This window comes from Rhea americana, unplaced genomic scaffold (genome assembly GCF_003343005.1).
Source record: "Rhea americana isolate MKP2758 unplaced genomic scaffold, rheAme1 scaffold_37, whole genome shotgun sequence".
Taxonomy (NCBI): domain Eukaryota; kingdom Metazoa; phylum Chordata; class Aves; order Rheiformes; family Rheidae; genus Rhea; species Rhea americana.
In genome coordinates, this window is record NW_028186501.1 from 661915 (window position 1) to 686730 (window position 24816).

The 24816-nt window shown below is 35.9% G+C and overlaps 1 protein-coding gene across 1 annotated transcript; it reads right to left on the reverse strand.

Annotated features, from left to right (window-relative positions):
- Positions 1–720: 720 nt before the first annotated feature.
- RBM27 (RNA binding motif protein 27) lies at positions 721–22238 on the reverse strand (the record flags this gene model as incomplete). The annotated part of the gene is made up of 20 exons (XM_085312660.1): positions 721–3743; positions 4336–4446; positions 4900–4986; positions 6120–6311; positions 6417–6521; positions 6929–7093; positions 7203–7277; positions 7902–8024; positions 8926–9054; positions 9197–9463; positions 10473–10626; positions 10900–11047; positions 12920–13069; positions 15121–15255; positions 16813–17046; positions 17615–17872; positions 18649–18842; positions 19470–19561; positions 21154–21278; positions 22112–22238. Coding segments are annotated over 20 exons (2958 nt in total), but the record flags the coding sequence as incomplete, so codon positions are not given.
- Positions 22239–24816: the final 2578 nt, after the last annotated feature.

Below are 24816 nucleotides of genomic sequence, written 5' to 3' on the forward strand. Positions count from 1 at the left end.
TTGAGACCAAGTTGCAAAACAGTTAATTCACGTTTATAGGACTTCTAGTTTTGTACACATTATTTTCCACGACAAAGCCAAATTGCAGATCCATAACAGAGATCATGGAACTCACCCTGGTCTCAAAATCATTTTCTTCTTTAATATTAAACTTCAAACTTACTGCATTGCCTTCTCTCCCCTGCCCCAAGCATTTAATCATGGTCAGTTTTGTGTTTTTTTCTCTCCAATTTAGCCATCATGATGTGAACTATAAAGATTTTTTTCTAGCTGCTTCAACATTATTCATGAACATTCACTATGAAGTACAATGAAATTGCATACATATTCCTACATAGAACCCCACCCCCTCTTCACACACACTTCCCATGGGGAAGGAAAAAAAAAGTGATAAAGCTCTTTTTGTGATAGTTATATTTTTTTTGAATGGTTCTCCAGTCCAATTTATTTTTTTAAGTTAGAATTTCCTTTGTATTTTCTAAATCTTGAACCATTCCAAAGTATATCTTTATTGCAAAAAGTCAACATGCATCTTAGAAATTCAGATTGTAATCAATAAAACAAACATTACATATATGAATTTAAATGTATAAACAGTTAGAAATTCAACAATATCTCCTATTATACTATTACACAAGTTCACAATTCTGTAAAAACTATAGTACAAGTTTACTATACACCAAGAGGAACTTTATTCCTTTTCACATGATTTTGTTTAAAAAAAAAAAAAAAAGTTGTGTTTTCACCACAAGCAGGCAAGCGTTTTCAGATTTATCTTTTCAACTCGAGTTTTTTGTTTAGCTTAATTCAACAATGAAAAGGAGACCAAAGATAACGCTGCATCACAATTACTTTCCCTTTTTATCATATATTCTTCCCATGTTCATAAACTAAGTTTAAACTGGTAACATCTTATTTTACATATCTTGTAAATATACTGGCTTGTGTATACAAGTTATATTGGTGATTATAAGTTTTGTCTAATTTACTCTGAAAGCACATATCAATTTCACAATGTTACCATAAAAAATAAAATAAGTTGTACTGTCATGTTACCTATTAAAAAAATAAACAGTTTAATAATATAGCCTATTACACCCTAAAATACAGGGAGATCCATAAGCTCTGGCAAAATGAAGGTCACTTTCAAGCAGCTCTCCTACTCCTTACACACTAGAAGTCAGTTACTACTATACCTGCTCATCACTTAAATTCCCAACAATATAATAGCATGCTTTCAATACACAAGCTAGGTTCAGAGGCACAACTCATTTTTGTGCCTCAGCATTTAGGAATCATGTTTGGGATGTCACTTGAGGATTTATGTAAGCCTGCCAATGTGTACTCTAAGCGGGAGGTGTGGCAGGGGGAAGAAATCATATGCTATCCAAAATTCATTAAATAAAGCTACCACACATGCTTCCCTCCTTTCTTGCCCAAATTGAAAAGCCAGCATGTTTGAGCAAGGCCAAAAGTTTCCATGAAGTCAGTGTGCCAATCAAGTGTCATTTTAGAGCTAAAACCATATGAAAAGGAATCCCAGTCTAGATGTGATGAAGGCTACTGCAATTTTTCCTTACAGCTTCATTCATTCACTGTAATCTTCAGCTTCCAAATACAAAAATACAACAATTCTTATTGAAATCTATACGCTGGTAGTTTTAGTACACAAAAAGGAAAATATTTACAAAATTATACAGTTTAAGAAAAAACTCTGTACAAAAAAATATATAAATCCTTTGTTCCCTCTTTTTTTTTTTTTTAAACTGTCAAGACTCAAATGTTTGCTGCAATAGATTTTTCAAAATTTACACTGACTGAGCCACAGACATTAAGAAAAACATTAGAGATGATGGGAGAAAAGCAAGACATTCTAAGTATGCAGGATTGTTTTTCCCTTCATTTCTTTATATGTAAATTTAGCCTCAGCATTAGCAAGAAAGTCATAATCATATAGAGGTGAGGTTTTAACATGAAGAGAAAGAATACTGAAAGACATATTCCCTTACACTAACAAGGAAATGCAAAATTACACTGTTTTGGCTTTTTATTATCCATTCGCTGTGGTGGTGTATAAAGTTAAGGGAACTGTTAACCCAAAGACATGCTCAGCTTCATTTCACTGGCTAAGTTCAGAGCCATTCTAACTTAAAGGTCTTGATGTACATTTATATTCAGTCAGGAACTACCTAGCAAATATCCTGATAATTAATTATTCAAAAGAGGAGAGCATTTTTGCACCGTCATTCAGTTTATTTTGTATAGAAACATACATAAAAATGTACTGAAAAATGTACGGTACAAATGCATAGAGTTGAGAAAATGCTTACTATATAACACTTCTATCCATGAACTGTAAGAGCCATGTAACAGTTAAGATATATGGCTCAAGTAGCTAAACTTGTTACCCTCATTTCTACCACACTATACACCATTTTCAATGTGTGCGTGTATGTGTGTATGTGCGTGTGTGTGTGTGTGTGTATACGTGTGTGTGTGTGTGTGTGTATTTTAAAGTGGTACCAAGATAAGGCAACTGAGAATATAACAGTGTTCACCTTAAATATGTCTAAACAAAATTATACTTGAAGATAAGTGAATAATCTTTGAAAAACAAGTCTGAATGCTACTCTGAAGACTTATCACTTAAAGTACTGGTTTAATGCAAGTCTGAGTAGGACAMTGACATTCTGTTGGCTAAAAACCAACTTGCTCTGAACGCTTCATGGATTTAGCCTGAACATAAATAAAAGTATAAAAAGCTTGGTTAAACGGAGAGGAGGAAGAGCTAATGGCTGGTGTGCAGGGTGTGTGTGCACACACCAATTAAATTCTTGGAGGAAGTATGAAACTCATTATATTTGTGCTCACTCATTCTGAAATTCAGTAAGTGAACAGTCTAGCTCTAATTTTAAGCCTTGACTGAAAGAGGGGAAAAAAAAAAAAAAGTGAAAACTTACTCGAATCTGTTCCATGATGATGTTTTTTGTGAAGAGGGATTTGAAGAACAAGTGAACTATAGATGAACAATATTAGATTGATACCCAATTAATTTTTCCAACTCCTCTCACAAAAAGAACATAGAAATTGTGCGGCCTTCAAACATTGCAAAATAAATGATTTGTGAACTTAGCCACAGGTACTTTCTACAGTAAGTGATCACATATGAAATAAAATGCTACTGTTTTTCAATTAGTAAATGAGGCAAATTTTTCTTTTATAACATTTAATGGAAATTTGTGCATCTTTCCCCCAACCCTATAATATTGCTAAATAAAATCTGTAACATCTTTGCAATTATAAACTAACAAATTAATCACATTATAAAAAAACCCAAAACAAGGTAATACAGGTGACACAAAAAGAGGACAAGAAAATACTAATTTTGTTTTCTTTCTCTTTTTATCCTTCTTAAATAGAAAAATCATCACCCCCAGTGAGCTCGATAATTCTATAAAAAGTTACTGGGCCTTTGGCTAACTTAGTATCACAGCTCTATATCCGAAATGTTTCTATAACAAACTTTGCTCACTTTAAATCTTGTGGTTTGAAAAGAAAGTAAAGCTTTTTTTTGGCTCATCAACTTTCTTAAATAAATGTTTAAAAGACGTAGCTTGAACTATATTCCTAAAATTATACATTTCCAACATCAAATTTCATCTTCTCCAAGAACGGGATTCATCCTCATCTTCATCATCATCATCATCATCTTCATGCAAAAATAAATCTGAGGTTTCAGTTTCCTAGATGAAGAAAAAAYATGATTTTAAAGTAGTTCTCCTCTGTATCCTAGGAAATCTGTCATCAAACAGAGCATTATTTATAGCAGGTTCTTGTTTTCAGTAAGTCTCACTGAAATGCACAAAATTACACTCAACAAGTTAAGTAATGAATAGTATTCTCACACATCAAGAGGGGGAATGAAAACCAAACTTCAAAGGAAGCAAGAATTAAGAAACACTYAAGTTCTCCAGAACAACAGGTTTCCGTTAAAAAGCAGCTAAGTAGAAATACCTCCCTCTGTCTCAYGGGGATACATAAGTTATCCTACATCGGAGAATCAACATTACAAAATAAAAAGCTTTGCAGTCTGCAGAGATTGTGGGGTTTATTTTCTAGCAGTTTATAAAATTAAGTTTTCARGGATGGGACTTCTTTTTCCTTGCCTTTTTCAAATATGGAAAATGTATCTGACTTTTCAAGAATAATTAAGTGTCTAGCCTGTAGAAAAGTATATTTCATGAATTTCTTCATGAAACAGAAAAACGCATCCCTCAAAATGCTCYTAGCTGCTAGACTGCTAAGAATTAGTAGTTTATTAACATATTTTCATACCTCTTCTTTAGATTCCTCTTCCTCAATTTCTGTGGATACAGAGGGTACCTTAGGTTTGTACCACGATATTTGTAGCCTTCGGTCTTTGAACCGGGATCCTTGGTTAGCAGCCTACATTGTATTTTAAATGAATATATTTTCAAAAAGAGAATTAAGGAAGATATTTTTAAGTCACCAAAAATGAGCTAGACTCAATGAAYATCAACCACTGCAGTTGTGCACATCTGAGTATCTCAAACATATCACATCATCCAACTTTGGTCATTCTGAGAGCAAGGTCACACAAACCTGAATCTGTTAAATAACTCTCATCTACCAATCTGAAAAGATTAACAGAGCTGTAAAGTGATCATCATATTGAACCTTTTTCTGATAAAGGCCTCTAGTCAAATAGGAAGTATTTTCCTCCTTTAGTTATGTTATACGTAGTAACAACAAATACCTACACTATCTAGTTTAAACCGTTTGGCTCAAAGCCTGCTAAATCTGAAAAGACAGACAGCTACAAGTAATCACAGTATTCTTATTTTAGAACCATAAAAAATAAAATCATTTCCTACTTACATTCTCAGCTTCTGAGCGAGATTTAAAAGTTAGAACAACACTTAATGGGGAATCCTCTTCTTGAAGGTCTTCAATATCTCCAAATTTCTAAGAGAAAGATCATTAGGAATGGCTATAATACTCTCCTCCAGAAATATGGCCATCACGTGCTACAATGGCAGTGCACTATACCACAGCCCTGTCTAAAYTTTCTTTTTCTTYTTTTTTTTTTTTTTTAAAAAAAAAGAAAAGACAGAGGAGAATCAAAGAAAACTCCAACAGAGAACTCCAACAACAATGCAGCATTTGTACTTGTTTCTTTGGACAAAAAGGTGCAAAGCTTGCCTTACTGTGTGAAAAACTTGGAAGTTCTGTGTTTCCGCTCAAAATGAAGCTAAGCAAGCTTTCAAATTGCCTGTTCTCTCTAGTGCTGTACTGCCTTTCTGTAACCAGATCTAACAGGAAGGATTCTACAAAACTAGTTGTACCAGCTCAGTCACTTGCTTTGTGAAGACTATCCAGAAATACCATAAACTGATTTGATCAAAGTTAGATTTCATCTTGTGTCTATTTACAAAGAATTTTATGATCTCCTTGAAAAGCTAATCAGCTTTGCAAATGAAAAATTTCACCAGAAAGTGTAACTGAGGGAAATCTAAAATCATGTTTTGCTTTAACTCAGTTATGACGCTAACACATCCATTAACACAGTCTGCACGCTAACAGGCTATTTGAATGCTCAAGCATGAGTTTGTAAACAAATGCAACTTTTTGAAAACTGATCTCTTGTTTTGCAAAGCTGTGCTTTGCTTCTTGAGCTCAAGAGATAGGAGATAAATGGCTACAAATACCTATTAGGGACARTAATTTGTAAACAGAAAGAGGTTGATAGGCATTTTCCATTCTTCAGATATGTTTTAATATATGTTACATATTTAAAAAAAAATGCATTGGGCAGCTACTGTAAAGCAGCTATAARAGACATACATTGACACCCTTGATAGCTCTTGAAACTGCTTGCTTATCCACAGCCTCTTCCATGAATTCAAGATAAGATCATCTGATTTGTTTGCACTAAGAGAATATAAAGACTTGTAGTCTCAGTATTTTGGAAAAGAAAAACATTTTATGAAGTTGTTAGCATGCCTCTCTTTGCAAGTAGGCACACATCCACAATACTGGTTACCTACTTAATCTATAGCACAGCCAAAATTCTCTTTTTAATATGATCTCATACTTACAGAGAAGTGCTGTAACAATTCATCTTTTTCCTCTTCAAYGAAGCCTCCAACGGTTAGTGCTTTAGGACGATGATCCACCACCATATGATTCAACATGCCTCTTCCTCTCCCACCACGACCCCGTCCTCGTCCTCTCCCCTGGACGGGCATTGCCTTTCCTCGACCAACAGGCAAGATGCCTAAACGGGCAGCCTGTTGAAAATAAGTTAAATAGCTTATAAATCTATCCTTTCTTTAAAAGGCTTTAAAACAACAACAAAAAAAGCATAACAAAAGCATCAATCCACTCAAATTCACCTCTACTTGTAACTGATTTAGCTTTTTTCGCAATTCAGTTGTGTCTTCTCCAGAAGAGAGTCTTTTATGAAAATCCAGTTCTGCATCTAAAAGTTCCTTTTGTGCCTTAAAGAAAAAGGTGTAGAGATAGAAAATGGAGGGGAAAAGCAGAACATTAATGTATGCTTTTAATGTTTTATTCCACTTCTTCAGCAATAAACTTGTGCAAATTACATACGTAGATTGCAATACCATACTCATCATTTTCTCAAAATTCACAACAACAAACCTAGCTCTAATTTGAAGGATCCATATTCCTCCACTTTAGAACTGTGACAGGATCTTGAATAAGCTGTATACAAAGTTAGGTCATTTGAGTTCCTTAAAAATGATAGCTTGCTTATCCACAGGTATTACTCTCAACAAACTCAAAATACTGCTTGGGAGTATTTTGATTTGATGCTGCTACATTTTTAGAATATAACACTAGAAATAGCTACAGAAACTAGAGAGGCTASTGTCTCAATAAATACCTCTGTCTTGGACTTCAATTTTGATGGGGTAGAGGATGTAGATGAAGTTTTTAATTCATCCTTTAACTGAGATATTTTTCCTGCTAGTTCTTTTAAGGTCTTCATTATTTCTGCTCTCTCTTCTGGTTTCATGGCCTTATTTTTCTCCAGCTTGGATATCAACATCTGCGTATTAGAAAAGGAGCAGGAATATGAAATTCTAGCAAAAACATCAGTGGACAGACAGCTATCTACCAAAATGAGGATGTATACATCCAACACATTCCAGACCTACCTTCTGGCATTCTATTTGTTTTTCTAACATCTCCTGCTTCTTTTTCCTCATATCTTGTTGAAGTTTCATTGCCTCCTATATGAGGAGAAAATTCATTCAAACAGCAAACATTCTTTTCCTAATTAGAAAGTTACACTCCACTAATATTTAAAACAACATCAGTTTGCACCATGTAGAAGCTGCAGAGAGAGGCAATACTGCAGCAGAGAGAGTACTCTGTCACTATTTCCTTAATACAGGCATGATAGGTCAGTTAGAAAAAAAAAAAAAAAAAAGGCAGACTAGTGTTGTACATCTGCATATATGCTATATTTTCCTCTTCAAGCTATAGAAATGAAGGCCATAATGGCAATAACTACACTGGAAACTGTACAAGCATAAATTAGATTTGATATGGAAAACAATGGAAAGTTGCCAATTTCCTGCTGTGATATCCTACTAAATTTTTTCTCCCTTCAGACACCCCTTGAAGAAACACAYCCTACATTGTCATAAGCATCCTGTACCTGCAGAGATTAAAATCAGAGAAATACCTAAATGCCACCTTTGGAAGATGTTTTTTATCACTGTTATGGGGCTATATTGACCAAGTGTAGAAAGCTACACAGGAATATTTGAGGTTTAAGTTGCCTATCAATCCTTTCTTTATAAGGTATTTCAACCACTACACTGCTGGTCAAATGACATATAGCAAAATACCTGCTTTTTTTTAAGAGCTTCTTGCACATCATGAGGTTTAGACCCTGCACCAGGCTTCATAGATGTTTTTAAGTTTGAAGTACTGTAAACCATTTTTGAATGGCTTGTAGAAGTAGGAAATGACTGAAATAGTAAAAACAAACAAAAACCGTAACAGCTTAAAACAAACACAATATACTACCAACAACTTTTAGAGTAATGTATTCAGTTAAACATGAACGAGTACTTCCAGACTTGTGTGATGAGGATAAAAACAAAACCACCCCCCCAATAAATTAGAATACATGTATAAAGCATCAGTCTGGTGGTCAAACTGCTTGGAAGCAAGGAGCTTAAGCACTTGTTAGAAAGGCTTTCTGCAAGAGATGTTTTCCCCTTCATTCAACACTCTCCCTGTATCCCGATCTCCACTAAAAGTGTGGCTGAGGCCGATCAACTGCGCCTGCATTCTATTCAGCTTGGCAGCCACAGTTTAACATCACACTTTCTGATCAAACATTTCAAAAAGAAATAAGGTGGTAACAGTTGCAACTCTTGCAACTACATGCTTCCTTTCTCACAAAGGAGTACTTTTTTGTTGTTAGACTGCATGTCACACCATGGTATCAATGCAAACCAAACTATATCATCTTGTACTCTATGCAGAAGTATTTTATAAGCTGCCAGTACTATTGTTAAAGCACAGAATAAGTTCCAAAAAATCACTACTGTGAAAAGCAATGAGATTCAATGGAGAGCTAACATCACATATAAGCTGTCAAATTTGTTTACAAGGTAGCACTGTCTCCTCCCCAATTATGCTGCTTAAAATAGTGCTAATTTATTTCTGAAGTCACCATCCCTATTTTCTTTAAGCAACTGACAAAACTAGAAAGTAATTGACCACAGTCAGAGAACATTAATGAAAATAAACAGAAACAACAGGAGACAGAATTTGCAAGTACTATTTACTAGTTACCTCCTTTAGTCAACAGGTCGAAGCTTTAAGCAAAAGTATGAAGATGGTTAGCTTTTACACACATACCTGAGAATCCTCTACTACAGCCCCAGCCTGGCTTAAGTCAGGCTGGTTTCCACCTGCTGCTCCAAGGCGACGCTTCACTGGGACTTTATTAAGGACATAGGCACCAGATGCCATTGGTTTATTCATCACCTGTGTATCAATTGATATTAAAAGGAAGAGATTGTATACTCTGCATTTTAAAAGGAGTAGTCACTCAAACACTGATAACCTTCTACACTCTATCACTAATTTAAAGAAGAAAGCCATCAGACTGGGAATGACAGCACAATACCTTTGACATATTGCTATGGATTGTTACAGCTGGAGTTGCAGTCAGGGCTTGCTGCTGAAGGTGAAGCTGGTGATGAAGAGACTGTGAGGGTGACTGCTGCTGCTGTTGCTGCTGCAGCAATGGGGGCTGCTGTTCGTTTTCTCTATGCCACAGCACCCTTATAAAACGATTGTTCAAAACTGCCTCTGTGCTGGAAATTGCCTTCCTAGCCTCATCATTAGTTAAGTACTGAATTAAAGCAGCCTCAGGATCATTCTGGAAAGCAACCTAGAACACAAGTTAATTGTAATACATTATTTCTCAAGAAACATCTGTAGCAAACCAACCTACAAATAATCTGCCATCAGAAGGAATTAGATATTTTGTGCTATTAGCAACATAAAGCTGACACATTCTATGTTATTAAAGTCAGGTGCATTTTGACAAGCGTTACATACAGTTACAGCAAAGTCCATATACAGTAAAAGACTAAGAATGTTCAATGCAAAGGTTCACCGTATTCTCAAAGAAGCATTAGATAATTGTTCTGAATAAGACCACTTTTCCTCTAAAATTAGTCATCACAGAAATAAAAACATACCTGAGACTTCCTAGCACAAAGTGATCCAGGTATCATGTCTAAACATAGTATTATTTGTGCTAAGACAGCTAAGGCATAGAATTGCCAGCTCAAGGAATAGGGAGGTTTCACAGATGTCCATCTTATCCAGACACCTAACCAAGGACTTAAGAGGCCACCCATTCCTCTAACAAGTAAGTGGAGACTAAATACTACCTTAACTGTGTAACTACCCACGTTCTGCTTACGCAGTACTTTTCTACTTTTTATAATGCAAGGTGCATCACTGAACTGGAACCAYTCCTATGATGCCAAGCCATAGTAAACCGATGCATTAAGACAATCTTGTTGCATCTTTGACAAAATCCCTATTAAGAAATATTGTAGTATCACAATACGACACAGAAATATTTAGATCTCTTAAAAATCCGAAGTTGCTCAATGACCTAACATGTTTTAGATGTATTGTTAACTCTGCAAGCCCTTCAAGTTTTACAAGAACTCAGGAAGGCAGAAGCTAACATACACTTTTACAGAATGAAGATGATAACACAGAGTGGACCAAGGAAAGATTTCTTGTGATTTGGTTACCTACTCTCCTAGTTAGCCTCTGCTAAAAATTTATCAAGCAACATAGGTTAGCTGCGACAGTATTTACTGTTTCAAGGGAAATAAAACCCCACATATAAACACAAAAAAAATGAACTCTCTTTTTACCTGAATGTTTACAATAGTTCCAAATTTACTGAAATGTTCATTGAGCTGTGTAATGTTGTTCAGTTCTGGTGGAATTTTTCGAACTTCTAGTTTTGTGTTAGTATATTGATTCTTCTTCAAAAATCCTGGTTTATTCTGGTTGTTATTGGCTTGCCTAGAARAAAAATGTGAGCAAGATAGTAATTCAGAGAGACATATGTACAGCCAAGTCAGTAGTTATTTTACATACTTATTTTCTCATAAAGAGAATAAACTCGACAGATTAACACAAAAGGAGATAATCCCCCCAAATTTATGCTCCAATTATTTGGATACAAAGACTGTCTGACCCAGCCAGCTCAGATAATGTGGATTAGTGAATAGCTATATTCACAGAATGAACAATAAAATACATTCCTATTAATCAAGTGCAGTTTTTAATTCTTACTTTCCCATCCACAGTTTCTTTAATGGYGGACATTCCATACTACTTGGAGATCTCTTCCTGCTGTCTGGTTCAAGCACAACTCTAGTTACGTTGCTGCTATTATTTGTAATGGGAATGGGAGGTTCAGTCTGGATGATAATATTGGCAGCTAGAGGAAAGAAGAGAGGCTCGTATTATTTACCATACCTCAGTGGAGACATTCAAAAAGCTTCCATTTAAACAGCAAAATAGAATGAAGATTAAAAAGAAATTGGAAGATATCAAGTTGGTCAGTTTTGTTTACAAAATTGCTTCAGAGATCACTTGTAGTCCAGCTAATCCATTTGTGGTCCACAAACTTTAGTTCACCCATTAGGGAACAGATTTTCACCTTTAAGTTCAGCTTGACAAAACTAAGCCAAAATTTCATCTTTCAGGTACAGAAAGTTCAGATCTTGCAGACAAAAAAAAAAAAAAAGAGGAAAACAAGACTAGGATTCCAGACTTCAGATCAGAGTTCCACAATATGGCACGAACTGAATAAACAACTCACTTTTCCCTGTATTGCTCCTTGAAGGTGAAAGGCAAGCAAGACCCTCTTCTTCCCACTGCTATCCCCTTTCCATCCCTCCATCCAGTTTTCAACAACAGCAAGCTGTTAATTAAGCACAGCTATAGCATGGTATTATATTCTCAGATACATTAGATTTGTCACTTAAAGCTTGAATGATCTTCTACAGATATAAAGCCGAAGCACCAGATCAATTTGCCAAGTATCTATTTACAACCTATTTAAAATGACGATATTSCTACTGATCTCCAGTGTACACCAAATATCCAACTCCTAAAAAGAAGTCTGAGTTGTAAATCAGTTTTCTGTGGCTTATATATGCTAGAGCTCTGCTGATTACATGATGAGAACAAAGATAAGGTATTAACAGGGAAGTAGTTTCAATCTTGCTTCAGAAGATGATTTTAGAATAAACCTTTCACACCATTGACAAAGACAGAAAAACAAGTTGTCTGAAGTGCCTTCACTAAACACTTATCCTAGCCTTATAACTGGAACGGGTTCTTAGAGAGAATCTGAGAGCCAGTGATAAAGCCGCATCCCTGCCTTTATGATGTTACAGCTCAAAGATGAAAACAGCAATAATAATTTCTGCAATAATATTTAACTATGTTCTATCTAAGATGCGCCACGGGAAGGAAACGTTGAAACAAATCTCTTATTTGCTAAGTAAGAAATGCTGGAGCATAACAGAAAACACTGAATTTTAACAAGCTCTTCTTTAAGGATGGTGGGGAAGGGCAGGAGGGAGAAAGAAAACTATGCTAACAGAACAAAAAAAACTCTCTGTAAAGCACCTTAACTTGTTCTGGCCCCGAAAAGACATTTTATACATGTAGCCATTAAGAGACTACATATACTTTCATCCAGTTAATGATCCAGAATTACTTAAAGGCAGACTAAGATTTTCATGGGCTAGGAATGCTAGAATTCTATCTGCAACAGTCATTTTAAGATAACAACTGGCTGACAAAAAGTCAGACCATCAAGTACAAATACCTGCCATGATAGTTTCCCTCATCACTGCCATCGCAACAGCTAAGGCAAGTGCTGTGGATCATCACCTCTTATGCCCCAGTTCCTAAACATACCTGCTGCAAATTAAAGCAGTCTTCAGACCATACTGCTTACGGCCACCTTTTTGCACCACTGTGGTTTTTGAGACACCCAGCACCCAGGAAGTGCCTTGGTAGGTTAAAGAGAAAAAGCCAAACCAAAACAAAAAATAAGAACACCCCCCAMCCCCCATAGTATTCCCAGTCAAGCTGTTGTTTTTAAATCAGTAAGGCTGCTTTGAGTTTAATATAGTCATATTACCATTTTTTAAAAAAAGCAGAGATGTCTGAAAATTGCTTTGAAATATTAGATCAGTGGGAAAAAAACTTGCTTTCAGCCTGAAAAGGGGAAAAAAATAAGCGTTGACGGTCTTGGACAAAAATAGCAACAGCAGTGACTAGAAACCCTTCCTACCTCTTGGATTTGAATCCATCTCCCCAGATGTTAGGCCAATTAGATTTGGACGCTGCGTTTGTGCTCTTGTAAAGAACTGTCGATATTGAGATCTACCAGCACTGGTAATACTAGGAGCTTCAGGGTTATAGCCATCTGGCTCATATGTATCTATAAAAAAAGGAGAGAAATAAAAGGATTTTTTCAAATGATTTTAAGACTCTAGGTTCACTTTCCTTTAGGGAAATACATGGATGYTCAAGAATAGAAGTTGTTTTGGATGAAGAGAAAAGAGGTTGTACAGCCGACGTGTGCAGCCATTTAAAACCTTCATCTGAATGTCAAGCCCAAGCCTATCTGGACATACTCTCTTTTAATCTGTTTTTTGCTCTTTGTCAAAAGTGCAAAGGTTACAATAATGGAGTATTGCTGATGAACTGCCTGAAAAATGAATGAGCTGTCTGTAGGACAACCTTCACTACACCTAACAGTGTTTCAAGTGGCACAATGGAAGATTTAGTTTGAACATCTATTCTTTTGGGCATAAGATGCAAAGAAACCTTCAGTCTTTGTYGCCCATCAGTCTAGTTTCTTTCAGAAATTGACTTCTGGGGAAGAAAGTGCTCAAATAATTCAAAACCAAACAGAAATCAGATAATTTGACCAATACTTACCTATTAAGTTCTCCTAATTCATCTAAGAATGAGATTAGTTGCCTAGCTCTAATAAGGTACTAACAATTATTTTAATCAAAAGAGGTAATGATGTGAGAATACAAGGTGACAGAATTGACTCATACTGTTCTTCTAGCCCAAATGCCAAATCAAGGATGACTCATTCCTCCAAGCACAAAAAGGAAAAGTGATAGAAGAACTAAAATGAATAAAACCTTCATAGAAGGACAACACATATATCCTGGAACATCAGTGGATGCCTATACAGGGTGACTATGCAGACTTGAAACATTCTAAATTTCAGCTTGTTATTCCAAAGCAGGAATGAAGACTCTACAATTAAAAATAAATCTCTTAGAACTGCAAAACTGATGTTTTATCTTGCATTTTAGTTTCCATTTCTGCCAAGAGTTTCCATTAGCCTTGCATGAGGTTCCTCCTCCAAGATTTTGCATATGACTGCAAGAGGGTAATCAGCAATTATTACTGAAACTGCGTAAGAATATGACATGAAAACTCTGAAGTGGTTTTGGAGAACAGAATTATGTAGTGTCAYTGAGGTCAATGAAGCCCTGTGAGTTAAGGCGGACAGAATCACCATTAAAAGAAATTCTGAAGCTAAAAGAATCAGGTAACATGGCCTGACAGTGTTTGGAGACAACTAAACAAAGATTCTAAGATACTGAGTCTCTGAAGTTCTGAAAAGCATGTAAGTCATAAAGAAAATGACATGCATCATGAACAGAAGACTGCCTTTGAATAACRTCTGAAGTGTTTACGTAAAAACAAAACAAAAAACACACCAAAATACCACACAGGAGTATTAAAACGAATCAAGATTAAATCATCGTATTCTGCTCATGTAAAACATGGAAATGCCATTACTCCTTTCATTGTCAAAAGAAATAAAAAGCKTTGTTGGATTTAAATTGAACAATTTAGGGTGCTCCAGGTATTTTGTTATTCTCTTCATAAAATATTACTTGAATGAAGTTTGAGCTCTGTAAGAAAGATGGACATGTTTATTGAAAGTCATTCATATTATTTTAGTTAGAAAGCTAGAATAAGTCAATTCTATGGGAAAAATAAAAGAGAAAGTACTAATGTTTACAAAGAGTATAGAGACTATTTTGGCATAAAGCTAAGAAAAAATTTCCCTCCCTTCCCCTCAACTGAAGTAGCAGCCAAGGAATTAAGACCGGGTTAAGTCATAATTAGATTTGCAGATACATCACTTGCCTACTGATGCTCTGCTAAATAACTTCAAGATGAAGGGATCCCTTCCTTAACCTACAGTCATGTTGCTTTGAGCATACAAAACAGAAATGAATCTCTCCATACATGATATTTCCTCAGACAGTGACAGAATGCTACTGCATTTTACACAGCAATAGTAGGTGATRCACTGACCACGAGGAAAGTCAGACTTCTTTTTAGATTTGTAGGTAGTAGAGAAAGACAAAGGAAAACATTTCTAGCCACACATCAACAGAAAAAAAAATAACTTTATATCAAGAAAATAAAATATATATATATATATTTGCTTACGTTCTGATACTGTATACAGTAGGTTCTGGGGTAAAGGAGGAGGCAGTCTTGCTCCTACGGGTGCAAGACTGGGTACTGCACTTGTCCCAGGCTGCTCACGATTATTTATCAAGCTTGACTGTGTTAGAGGTGGTCCTACAATGACACCACAGAATAGATCACTAAGACTTATAACTCCACAGATAAACATGCAAACAATTCAGTGCAATTTCTTTGTGTCTTGCTTTGAACAAGGCTGAGATTGGAAGCTTTTATAGCCTCATGACAATCCAAATAAGCTTCCTGTAGATAAGAATACCCATTCAGGTAAGTTATTCTGATTATAAGATTATAAGCATTAAGCAAAGGACAAAGCTTTAAGCTATAAAAATATATTTTCTTCCCCAGAGGCTTATTATTGTTACAGCTTGCATTAGCTAAAGCAGCTCCTCCCTCAGCTATGCCATAGACGGGATGGGGTGGGGGACAAAAATCAAGGCTTGCTCAGAGCCTCAGAGCTCAGGTYGTACTAGCAACATTTAGATTCTAGTTCCAAAACAAGAACTACATGGCAAAAGTCCTTTACAAGTCTGTCCAGAGATTTTTGCTTTGTTTGCACCACATATGATACATACACTTCTAGTTATTATACAGTCAAAAAAGGACAAATGAGTTATATTACACAACCTATTAGGACATAACTACAATTGGAAAGCACTACTGGTTTGCTTAATAGCAAGCCAACTCACTATCTACAAAAATGCTCATGCCAAGCTTCAAGGAAGCTCTTCTATTAGGAAAGCTTCTTTTCAATACAGTAAGGATTATTTACCATCTCAGTCATTTTAAGGCTTTGCTAYTAGAATTTGTAGTAAAATTAATTTAATGAAAGAAACGCAGGTATAAAATTAATAATGTGAAGGCAGATATAATACATGGTGCTCTTCACAGAATTGATCATAACTATTTGTAGTTTCACCAGAAACACCTTTGTTTCTGACAAAAAACAAATAACAGCTACATTCCACAATATTAAAGTTTCATAATTAATCCATCCACTACTTTCTAAAAATCATCAGAAGCTTATCTACTAAATGCTTAGAGTTAATCCTACAGAAAAACCACTTCTTAGCCCATAGAAGCTGTTATTTCATGTAACAGTCACAGCATATACTGTGCTTCTGGAAYAGAGCACTGAAACAGAGCAACCACATATCCAGCATTCTAGGATTTTTCCTTGAAGAATTTAAAGATGTAACAAGATAACCAAGTGGCTAGGCAGTCTCAGAGACCGTTGCCAGGCTAGAATAGGTCTTAGATATATGAAGTACTGGCTATGAAAAAGCCATATGTAATATACCACGAATGGGAAAATTCATTAGTGCTTTCAAATTAGATCTCAACATTTTTGCATTAGGGGGAAAAAAAATCAATCCAATTGACAAGGATCAATTCAAAGATGACAACTTTGATAATCTGAAAGATCTTCCCCATCCTTTCCCCCTGTATTTCTCTGATTTAATTTGGAGCACAAGGAACATCGTATTTTAAGCTGATTTTTCAAAATTATTTTGGTAATATTTTGAATAGCACAGCACTAACAAAGAAATTTGAGGAACTCATTGCTTTGAATACATACAGAACTCTTCCAGAAAGATCCATCATTGGATCATTTGTGACATAAAATAAATGCAGAACAATATTTTAACTTACTTGGTACAGGAAGCACAACAGGAGGTGGTGCCTGTGGGTGAGCCTGTGGAACTGGCATCCTCATATTGCGAGCTGGACCTGGCATAGGAGGCAGAAGCATACCAGGAGGAGGWGGAAGGCCAGGAGGTGGTGGAGGAAAAGGAATCATACTTGGCAAGGAAACTTCATCTACTACTAAAGGATCATTTCCATGATCAAACTGGCAAAGATCACCAAGTACACAAAATCCTCGCTCTGCAAAACAAGACATTTGATTATATTTTTGTATAAAATTTTAAGTTGTCAGTAATTCATATCATGTCAGTTTTTACTGGAGTTTCTTACTCAAAAAAAGCATACAACTGCTGATCCAACATTACATTGTCAGGTAAAGTTTCCGACTATGTTCAAATTGTAACAACCTTCCAGAAAGGCACACAGACATACAAACATTATAAAAGCTGGGGGCTGAGGGAAAAGAAAAAGCATGCAGAAGGACCACCTGTTTTACGTTAAACACATGTACTACTACAGTCTTTTTCAGACATGCCAGTAGTTGAAGTATTTGCCAAGGCATATATGAAATTGTGAGCAAACTCCGTATGTTCTTACTCAGCAACTGCCAGATAAGTAAACTGCTTCTAGCAAGATCACTTCTTTCTCAAGTAAAATATAGGTCATACAAGCAGTTACACAAAAGATACTCCATATGCTACTGCATTTTGACTGACTGCCTATATTTAGTGAATGTTTAAAAATAAATAAGTAAATCATAGAATATAATTGGAACCACATGTGAAACTGAAAATAAGAAAAAGATTACCGTCATAATCTCGACATCTTCTTTTAGGGGGAGGGTTTCTGCCAAACGAACCAGGAGTGCTATGATTGTTATAATAATTTGACCAGCTCTCTGTTGTGTTTTCAAGATGGTGAGCAGGTGCAACTACAGTAACAGCACTGGGAATAGATTGTGCAGAGGAATACTGTTCAGTAGAGTTACTGGGAGACACGGAAACTGGATTATATGAGCCTTCAGCATCATTTCTCTCGCTCTTGAATTTTGATCTCTCTCTATGCTCTGTTTAAAAAAAAGAGAGCGGGGGGGTTGGTGGGTAATTCTTCATGTTTTGTTCCATATGTCAGAGTCCTGAAAAAAGATGCTACTGAACAATATAAACATTTGCTTAAATATTCTGCTTAATAAACTGTTCTTGAAGCTTAGTCTTACAAATGGAATGAGAAATAAATCTAAAGCGAACAGGGTTTTTACAAAGAAAATGTTTTGATTTTTGAAATAAAAATCGCAGAATTCCTCTGATACTTATCCCTTCCTATATTACAATTTTCTCTTTTAAATGAGAGAGGAGGGAAGGGAAAAATACACACACAAAAAAAAAGCTACCAGTGCTTTCAGGATTAACCCTAGAAGAACAGTGCATCATATGGTAACAGCCTGCAATTACATGGAAACCTTCTCTAAAAACACATAGTAACGAAGTGGAAAAACAGTAAAAGTGCAGTAACAGTATTTTTTGGGGGAAAAAAAGCACATCTTTTGGGAAAAAAGAAAAAAAACAGCTTTGTCAACACAGAGCAAAAAGTGTATCAGCTACAGATATCCACTGGTATACACCAGTGGATAAATTAAGAGGTTAGTAAAGAAGAAAACAATCTCCTTAATTATTCTACTCTGAAGAATAGTACCTTAATTAACGATTTCAGCAACACAAAGCTCTCAAAATTTGCTCAAATGGCTCAAGGATATCTAGATCCTGCTAACCTATGCATCTTATACTAGTCAGCACACATCACTGACATCAGATGTTCTCCTAAATTAACACCTTGGGTACTCACCAACACTTCTGTTTGTATCACGGTCTTTGCTTCTACCCCTACTGCGGCTACGACTTCGACTTAACCCTCTGCTTTTACTACGACTTTTACTCCTGCCTCGTCGCCATCCAGACTTGTCTCTGTATAAGTCACTCCTGTCATAGTATCTGTCATAGTCCCTCCATTTTCCATCATCTCTCTTTTTCTCTCTGGTTCTAGAAAACATACATATAAACCATGTTTATGGAGAGAGAAGTCAAATTCCAAAACAAGTTTGTAGTAGTAAGTGAAGATACTGYTCATCCTCCCCATCCAACTTAGACAGTGACATCAAGTTTGAGAAAGACTTCCCAAATCATATAGAAAAATATAGAATCTCAAAATTGAATCACTCATTCACAGAAACTAGTGAGAGGAGGCCTAAGATGAAAAAGAGTTACAGGAAACTAGAACAGAACAAACTCTGAGAACACGTGTTAACATGAGGCAATCCCCCTATCTTCCCACTACCCAAAAAAAMCAAAAAACCCCAAACATCCCACCACATAAAGAAAGAAAAAACAAATCCAATGCTTTTCATTTATATCACAAAGAAAAGAAAGGAACTGATGACATCCCTAGGAATTAGCATTTGGAAAAAAAAATAGTGGTACTTCTCAGAGACCAGTTTCTACTTGAGGGTTCTCATAYATGTGACAAACACAGAAACACACAGCAGGTATAGAAAAGTGGGAAAGATATCACCATTTTTATGCAACCACTACCTAGAAAGTAAACATGCACAGTTAAGCACTGGCAACAAATAGCAAAGAAGATGCTATTGGTTCAAGAGTACTACAAACCTTTGTTCACTGGAATCTCCACGGCTTCTCTGTGGGCTAGAATACTTCTTTTTCCTGCCATCTCGCTCTTCTTCAAGTGATTCCTGAAAATTCTGCTTAAGAGACAACTGCCTATTAAGCATGAACATCACTTTGTTTTTTTAATTAAGATAAGATCAAGATTTAATTCAAAGCAAAGCACAGTCAGCATCTGGCATGAGAAGCAAATATTTTAAATATTTTTATTAATATTAATAATTAGAAATACAAAGTTATTTGTTGCCCAAATGGCAACATAGAATCAGTAAGGTTGGAAGGGACCTCTGGAGACCATCTAGTCCAACCTCCCTGCTCAAGCAGGGTCACCTAGAGCACRTTAGACAGGGTTGCATCCAGGTGCAACATAATGTCCTGATCCCAGAAAGATGTGCTAGATATCTTCCCTGACTTTCTCTTCACAAACAAAACAAAACCAAGTTCTTCAAGTGCTTCCAAGAGCACTAGAGTCAACTGAAGATCGTTCCCAAAAACTTGTTCTAAGTTAAGAKAGTTCTTTTGAGAACCCCTCAAAAAACTATTAAAGTCTTGAATAGCTGCAAAATATGAATTTCCATCAAAGCTACTTCAGTTAATTGTCATCACAGTTCTGGACACAATCCTCAAAAACAAGATGAAATCACAAAGGAAAGAAGAGAATACATAGTAACTTTGATTTAAATCAATTAATGCATTATGTTCCATGTGCTTTCCACAATACAACACAATACAACTTTGTTTTGTTTGACTGACAGATTTTGATCTGTAATTATTTATCACCTTCATGACCATCAGCCAATCTTAACACTGAAGACAGAACAACTGCCTCCAGCAAGATCTTTCCTTCATCTTATTTCATGCTCACAGGGGAAAAAAAAAAAGTACAGAAAGTACAAACAGCATTTTTTTTCAAATAAAGAGTAAGTATAAGTTTTTCCCTTTAACACTACATGACAGACATCTGCAGAGTGAGGGATCTGAGGGAAAGGGACTAGAATATCTTATAGCCTCTTTTACTTCTAAGTTTAGCTAGATCTTTCCTATAGCAATTAAATCACATATTCAGCCTAAAGTATCTCTGTGAACTGCGATTACAGTACACGTAGACAAAGAATGTTTACTTTTCTTGCAATTTTTCTGCAACTTTCTCAGTCTGTACATTAAGTCACTATAAACACATAGAAGACCTCTTCCTCTGGAAAATTATTAATAAAGAATAAAAACTGTATCATAGACATGTTACATAGGAACTACACAATATAGGAAGAGATCTAGTAAATTATGGATATATTACTTAGCCAAAATTGAAAATATAGTCAAGTTTGAGGAAAGCAAACTTGTAAATGAAGACTAGATTTTTTTTTTTTTTTTAAATCCTCAGATATGGAGGCCAGTATACTTCACTGATTTTAAGTCTTACACAAAACATTTAAAATCATTTATATTCCTCACAGAGTATCTAGAATTGGAAAAGAAAAGTTTTGGAATACTTTTGCTTCTTCCTCATCACTCAAACCCTTCCAAACATTACCCACTACAAAGAAAACAAAGATTAGTCAAAATGAAGTGAATTGTGCTTTTACATCTTGCCTCACAAATATCACAGGATGGCCAATCTGAGAATTAGAAGCAGACAGATAGAAAAATGAATGTTATATATAAACGTTACCTCCTCCTTAACTACTTCTTTCTCCTGATTTGCAGGCTTCGCTTCTGCTTTTGCTGGTTCAAGAGAAGGAAGGTAACTCTTTGTGTACAGACTTTCAAAGAGTTTATCTACAAAACCTGAAGTTTCTGGGGATACAGAACACAAGAGAACATCGTCATATCTTGATTTAAATCCATCACTAGGAATAGATTAACCAGAGAAGTCCCTGAAGAAAGCCATCTGGAAGGACTGGTTACAGCAACATCTTAAACTAACGAACAACAGTTTCATTTAAGGAACTGGAACTACGTTTGTGGAATCTGAGACTGTTTATATAGACAAAAAAATTAACTGGGTATATCACAGGAACAGGCTTTTACTTCAGTCACAATTACAACTTCGAAATTTTCTAAGAGGCAAGTGTGAACAAAACATAAGGTCAAGGAACAAGTTTACATTTATTCCAATAGCTAAAATCGGTAGCCTCAGAGAACAATGTTAATGAGACAGTACATCASTGACATAATCCTATTCATCAATTTCACATTAGATCACAAACAAATACACAATAACTTGCCCACTGAAGGTCAGAATTTCAAGAGCTTAACACCTATATTGAACAGAATTGCAATGAGAAGCTCACCAGATGCCTGGAAGGCCAACTTAGGTCAGGTTTTCAAAAGTTAAACGCATGCCAGAGAAACTTCTGGCAACGTGATCGACATAGGTTTTGTTTGAGAGGATTTTATGAAAGGGCTTAACTACAACTGGAAAAGGGGAAGAAAAAAAAAGAAAGCTACATAACTTCATCGCTTCATCTTGTGATAAAAAGATCTTAAAGATCTTTATTCCTTTATACTYAGTAAGAAATATTAAATTTATAGGGAAAGAAAGTGTCTCAAAGGAAAAAATGGTTTACCATCCTTTCCTCTGCCTCATAAAATACATTGAAATGATAAAGTAATGGAGAGCACAATACCTTTTTGCAGAAAGACATCCAGCTGATCAGCACAGAAAGCTTTCAGCTCTTTCTCAGGTTTATCTTTCTTAACTAATGCCACAACATAGTTGGCTAAGGCTGAGGGGTCTGCATCACATCTATTGAGAGAAAAAAATTATTCTTCACAATCACATAGCTTGATTTTGTTGAAGAATGCCAAAAATCACTGTATGTTGGAATATCAGTGTTACAGAAGAGTCACTGAAGAAAACCTGGCAGCACACGTTGGATGCTTTTCTGACATCCAGCCCCATACACAGCTGCCCTCGAGGAGACCGGGTCAGGAGCAATTTCTTTCAAATACAGCAAGATATTCTAGTTGCTTTGGGACACCCCCACCACATACACCTGACAATGCTCTCATTCTTTTGCTCCCTCCTGAGGTTTACTTATGAAGAACTACCTTTCTTCTTTATAAATAAGGATCCTCTCTTGGGGCACTTGAGCAAATACCATTGTTCCTTAACTTTCTCTAAGCATAACCACCAMCAACAACCATAATTCTGTAAGGACAGCATAGCAACTACCAGGAAACTCACTAACTAATTATCTGAAAGTTGAAACATTACTAAAACTGTACTACCACAAAAAGCAGTCTGGAAAGATATATTCCCACAAGCATACTTTAAAAATGCCAGAGATATGTTCTATACAGCTTAATTTACTATGCATAATGTATTAGAGTTATTTCTTTCCCTAGAATGATTTCCAAGCCTATAGATTGCACCATAATCCTTTAACTCTGGTAAAGTGCCTAAAGGGATGTAGTTACTAAAACAGGTTCATTTTACTCRCTATCTAAGCCCTTATCTAGCTTTATGAAGACCAAAGATAACCAACTCTGTTCAATAATTCTCCACTACTAATCTTTAAATTAGATACTGCTTTAGATTCTATTATTCAGCCATGGGGGGGGGGAGGGAGGGCAACAAAAAAATCCCACGCACATACACACAAATTATGAATTAGATTAATAGTGTTAAAGCATTATTAAACAATAGCTCTTTGTTTTGCTACACATTGAAAAAGATGCAAACATGAGCTATAAGGTGTTGGGTATGACCCCAAACCAATCTGATTATTAAAAGAATTTTGAATACCAATATTTAAAGAGAAAATTATGTATTTTTAAGAACGTTAACTATGGAGATACAAAAAAATAGCATAAAAATGGATAGGCCGCAAAATAATCTCGAGTAAAAGAGTCATGCAAATAACAATTGGTTAAATAAAAAGTCAACAAGCTTCCAATCAAGCAGCTTTAAATTATTTTTCTTACTTGTTTCCAACAGCTGATGAAAGCCATGTTAAATATAGCAAATAACTAAAAAGATACCACAASTTTACAGATTTTACAGTTCTTCCACAAAAAAAAGAAAAAAGAAATAAGCGGTACTTATTATATCCTATGCTAGTACCCACACACAACTAAAAACTATAAAACCTCAGTTTAAAATAAAGGACATGATCCATCACTTTATAACATATTTATTAGCTTAACTTGACCCACTCCTTCCTCCTCATGTTAAATTATCCTAGACACTTATATCACATTATGGGAACACGCACTCCTCCAACTTGACCGTTTGTATTTTTGCTGCTTAATGCCAAACAGCTAGCAACCACCAGGAAATGTTATGACTGTCACAAAGCCCTGTCTCTAWCTCAACTCTGCTTACTTAAGCTCAGATACCAAAAAGATGCTAAAGAGTAAGACAGAAAGCAATTTAGAATCAGCAGTGAAGGCGTACAAGTTACATTCCAGTTTACAAAAACTTTCATAGGGATTTGACTGAAGATCAGAGAAACCTATTCTCTCAACAAAACAAAACAAGAAAGTATGCCATGGGATACTTCACTAAACACAAACAAAACCACAATGTCCTACCTCTCCTCCTCCAAATCCACCCTCCCACCTCAGGGAGGGGTTGTTTTGTGACTAGTTTAAGACAGGGCCTTTGTGTAATTCAGAGTTTTAGCTTAAGTGTTTCTTGTGGAAAAAGTATGTGTGCCTGARAATTGCATGAGCTATTCAAACAGTATTTCATGTTTCTTACTCCATACACTGGTAACAATAAACCAAGCCAAGTTTCAGACATTGTTACTTTGATAATTTGCAATTAGCTGAAAAGAACAATACAGGATGATGGATACGACAGATTTTAAATTCTAGAACATTTTTAGAAGCATGCTACTTAATGGTCAGTAATTGAGTAGCTCCACTCTAAAATATAACATAAACAAACATTTCTCAAACTATCAGTCACCTAACTACACACTGCAAACGTATGTTCTACAGTTTCCTATGGCATGCAGCATAATTATAAAGTGAGTTATTGAAAAGGTACCTTCCTTTAGAAGATCCTTGCTATAGATGAAATCCATGAAGTATCTACTTACAGCTACGCTACAAACGTTAAGTCAGCACGCGAGACAGGGTGCAAGCGTGCTTCCCCACCCCACCGATCAGACAAAATCTCAAGATCAAGAAAAACCCTCCCCTTCCCAGAACCTTAATTAAAACTCCCACGATCCCCAGCGAACTTTCTTAATCCCGTCCTCAGCTATTTCAGACCACTCTCGCTAATTCGCTCACAGGCTGGTTTTAGGGACTGCGCTACAAACCGGCGCTGCACCGCCGCAAAGCGAGCGAGGAGGCAGCGCCAAGCGCTCCGCGGGTCCGG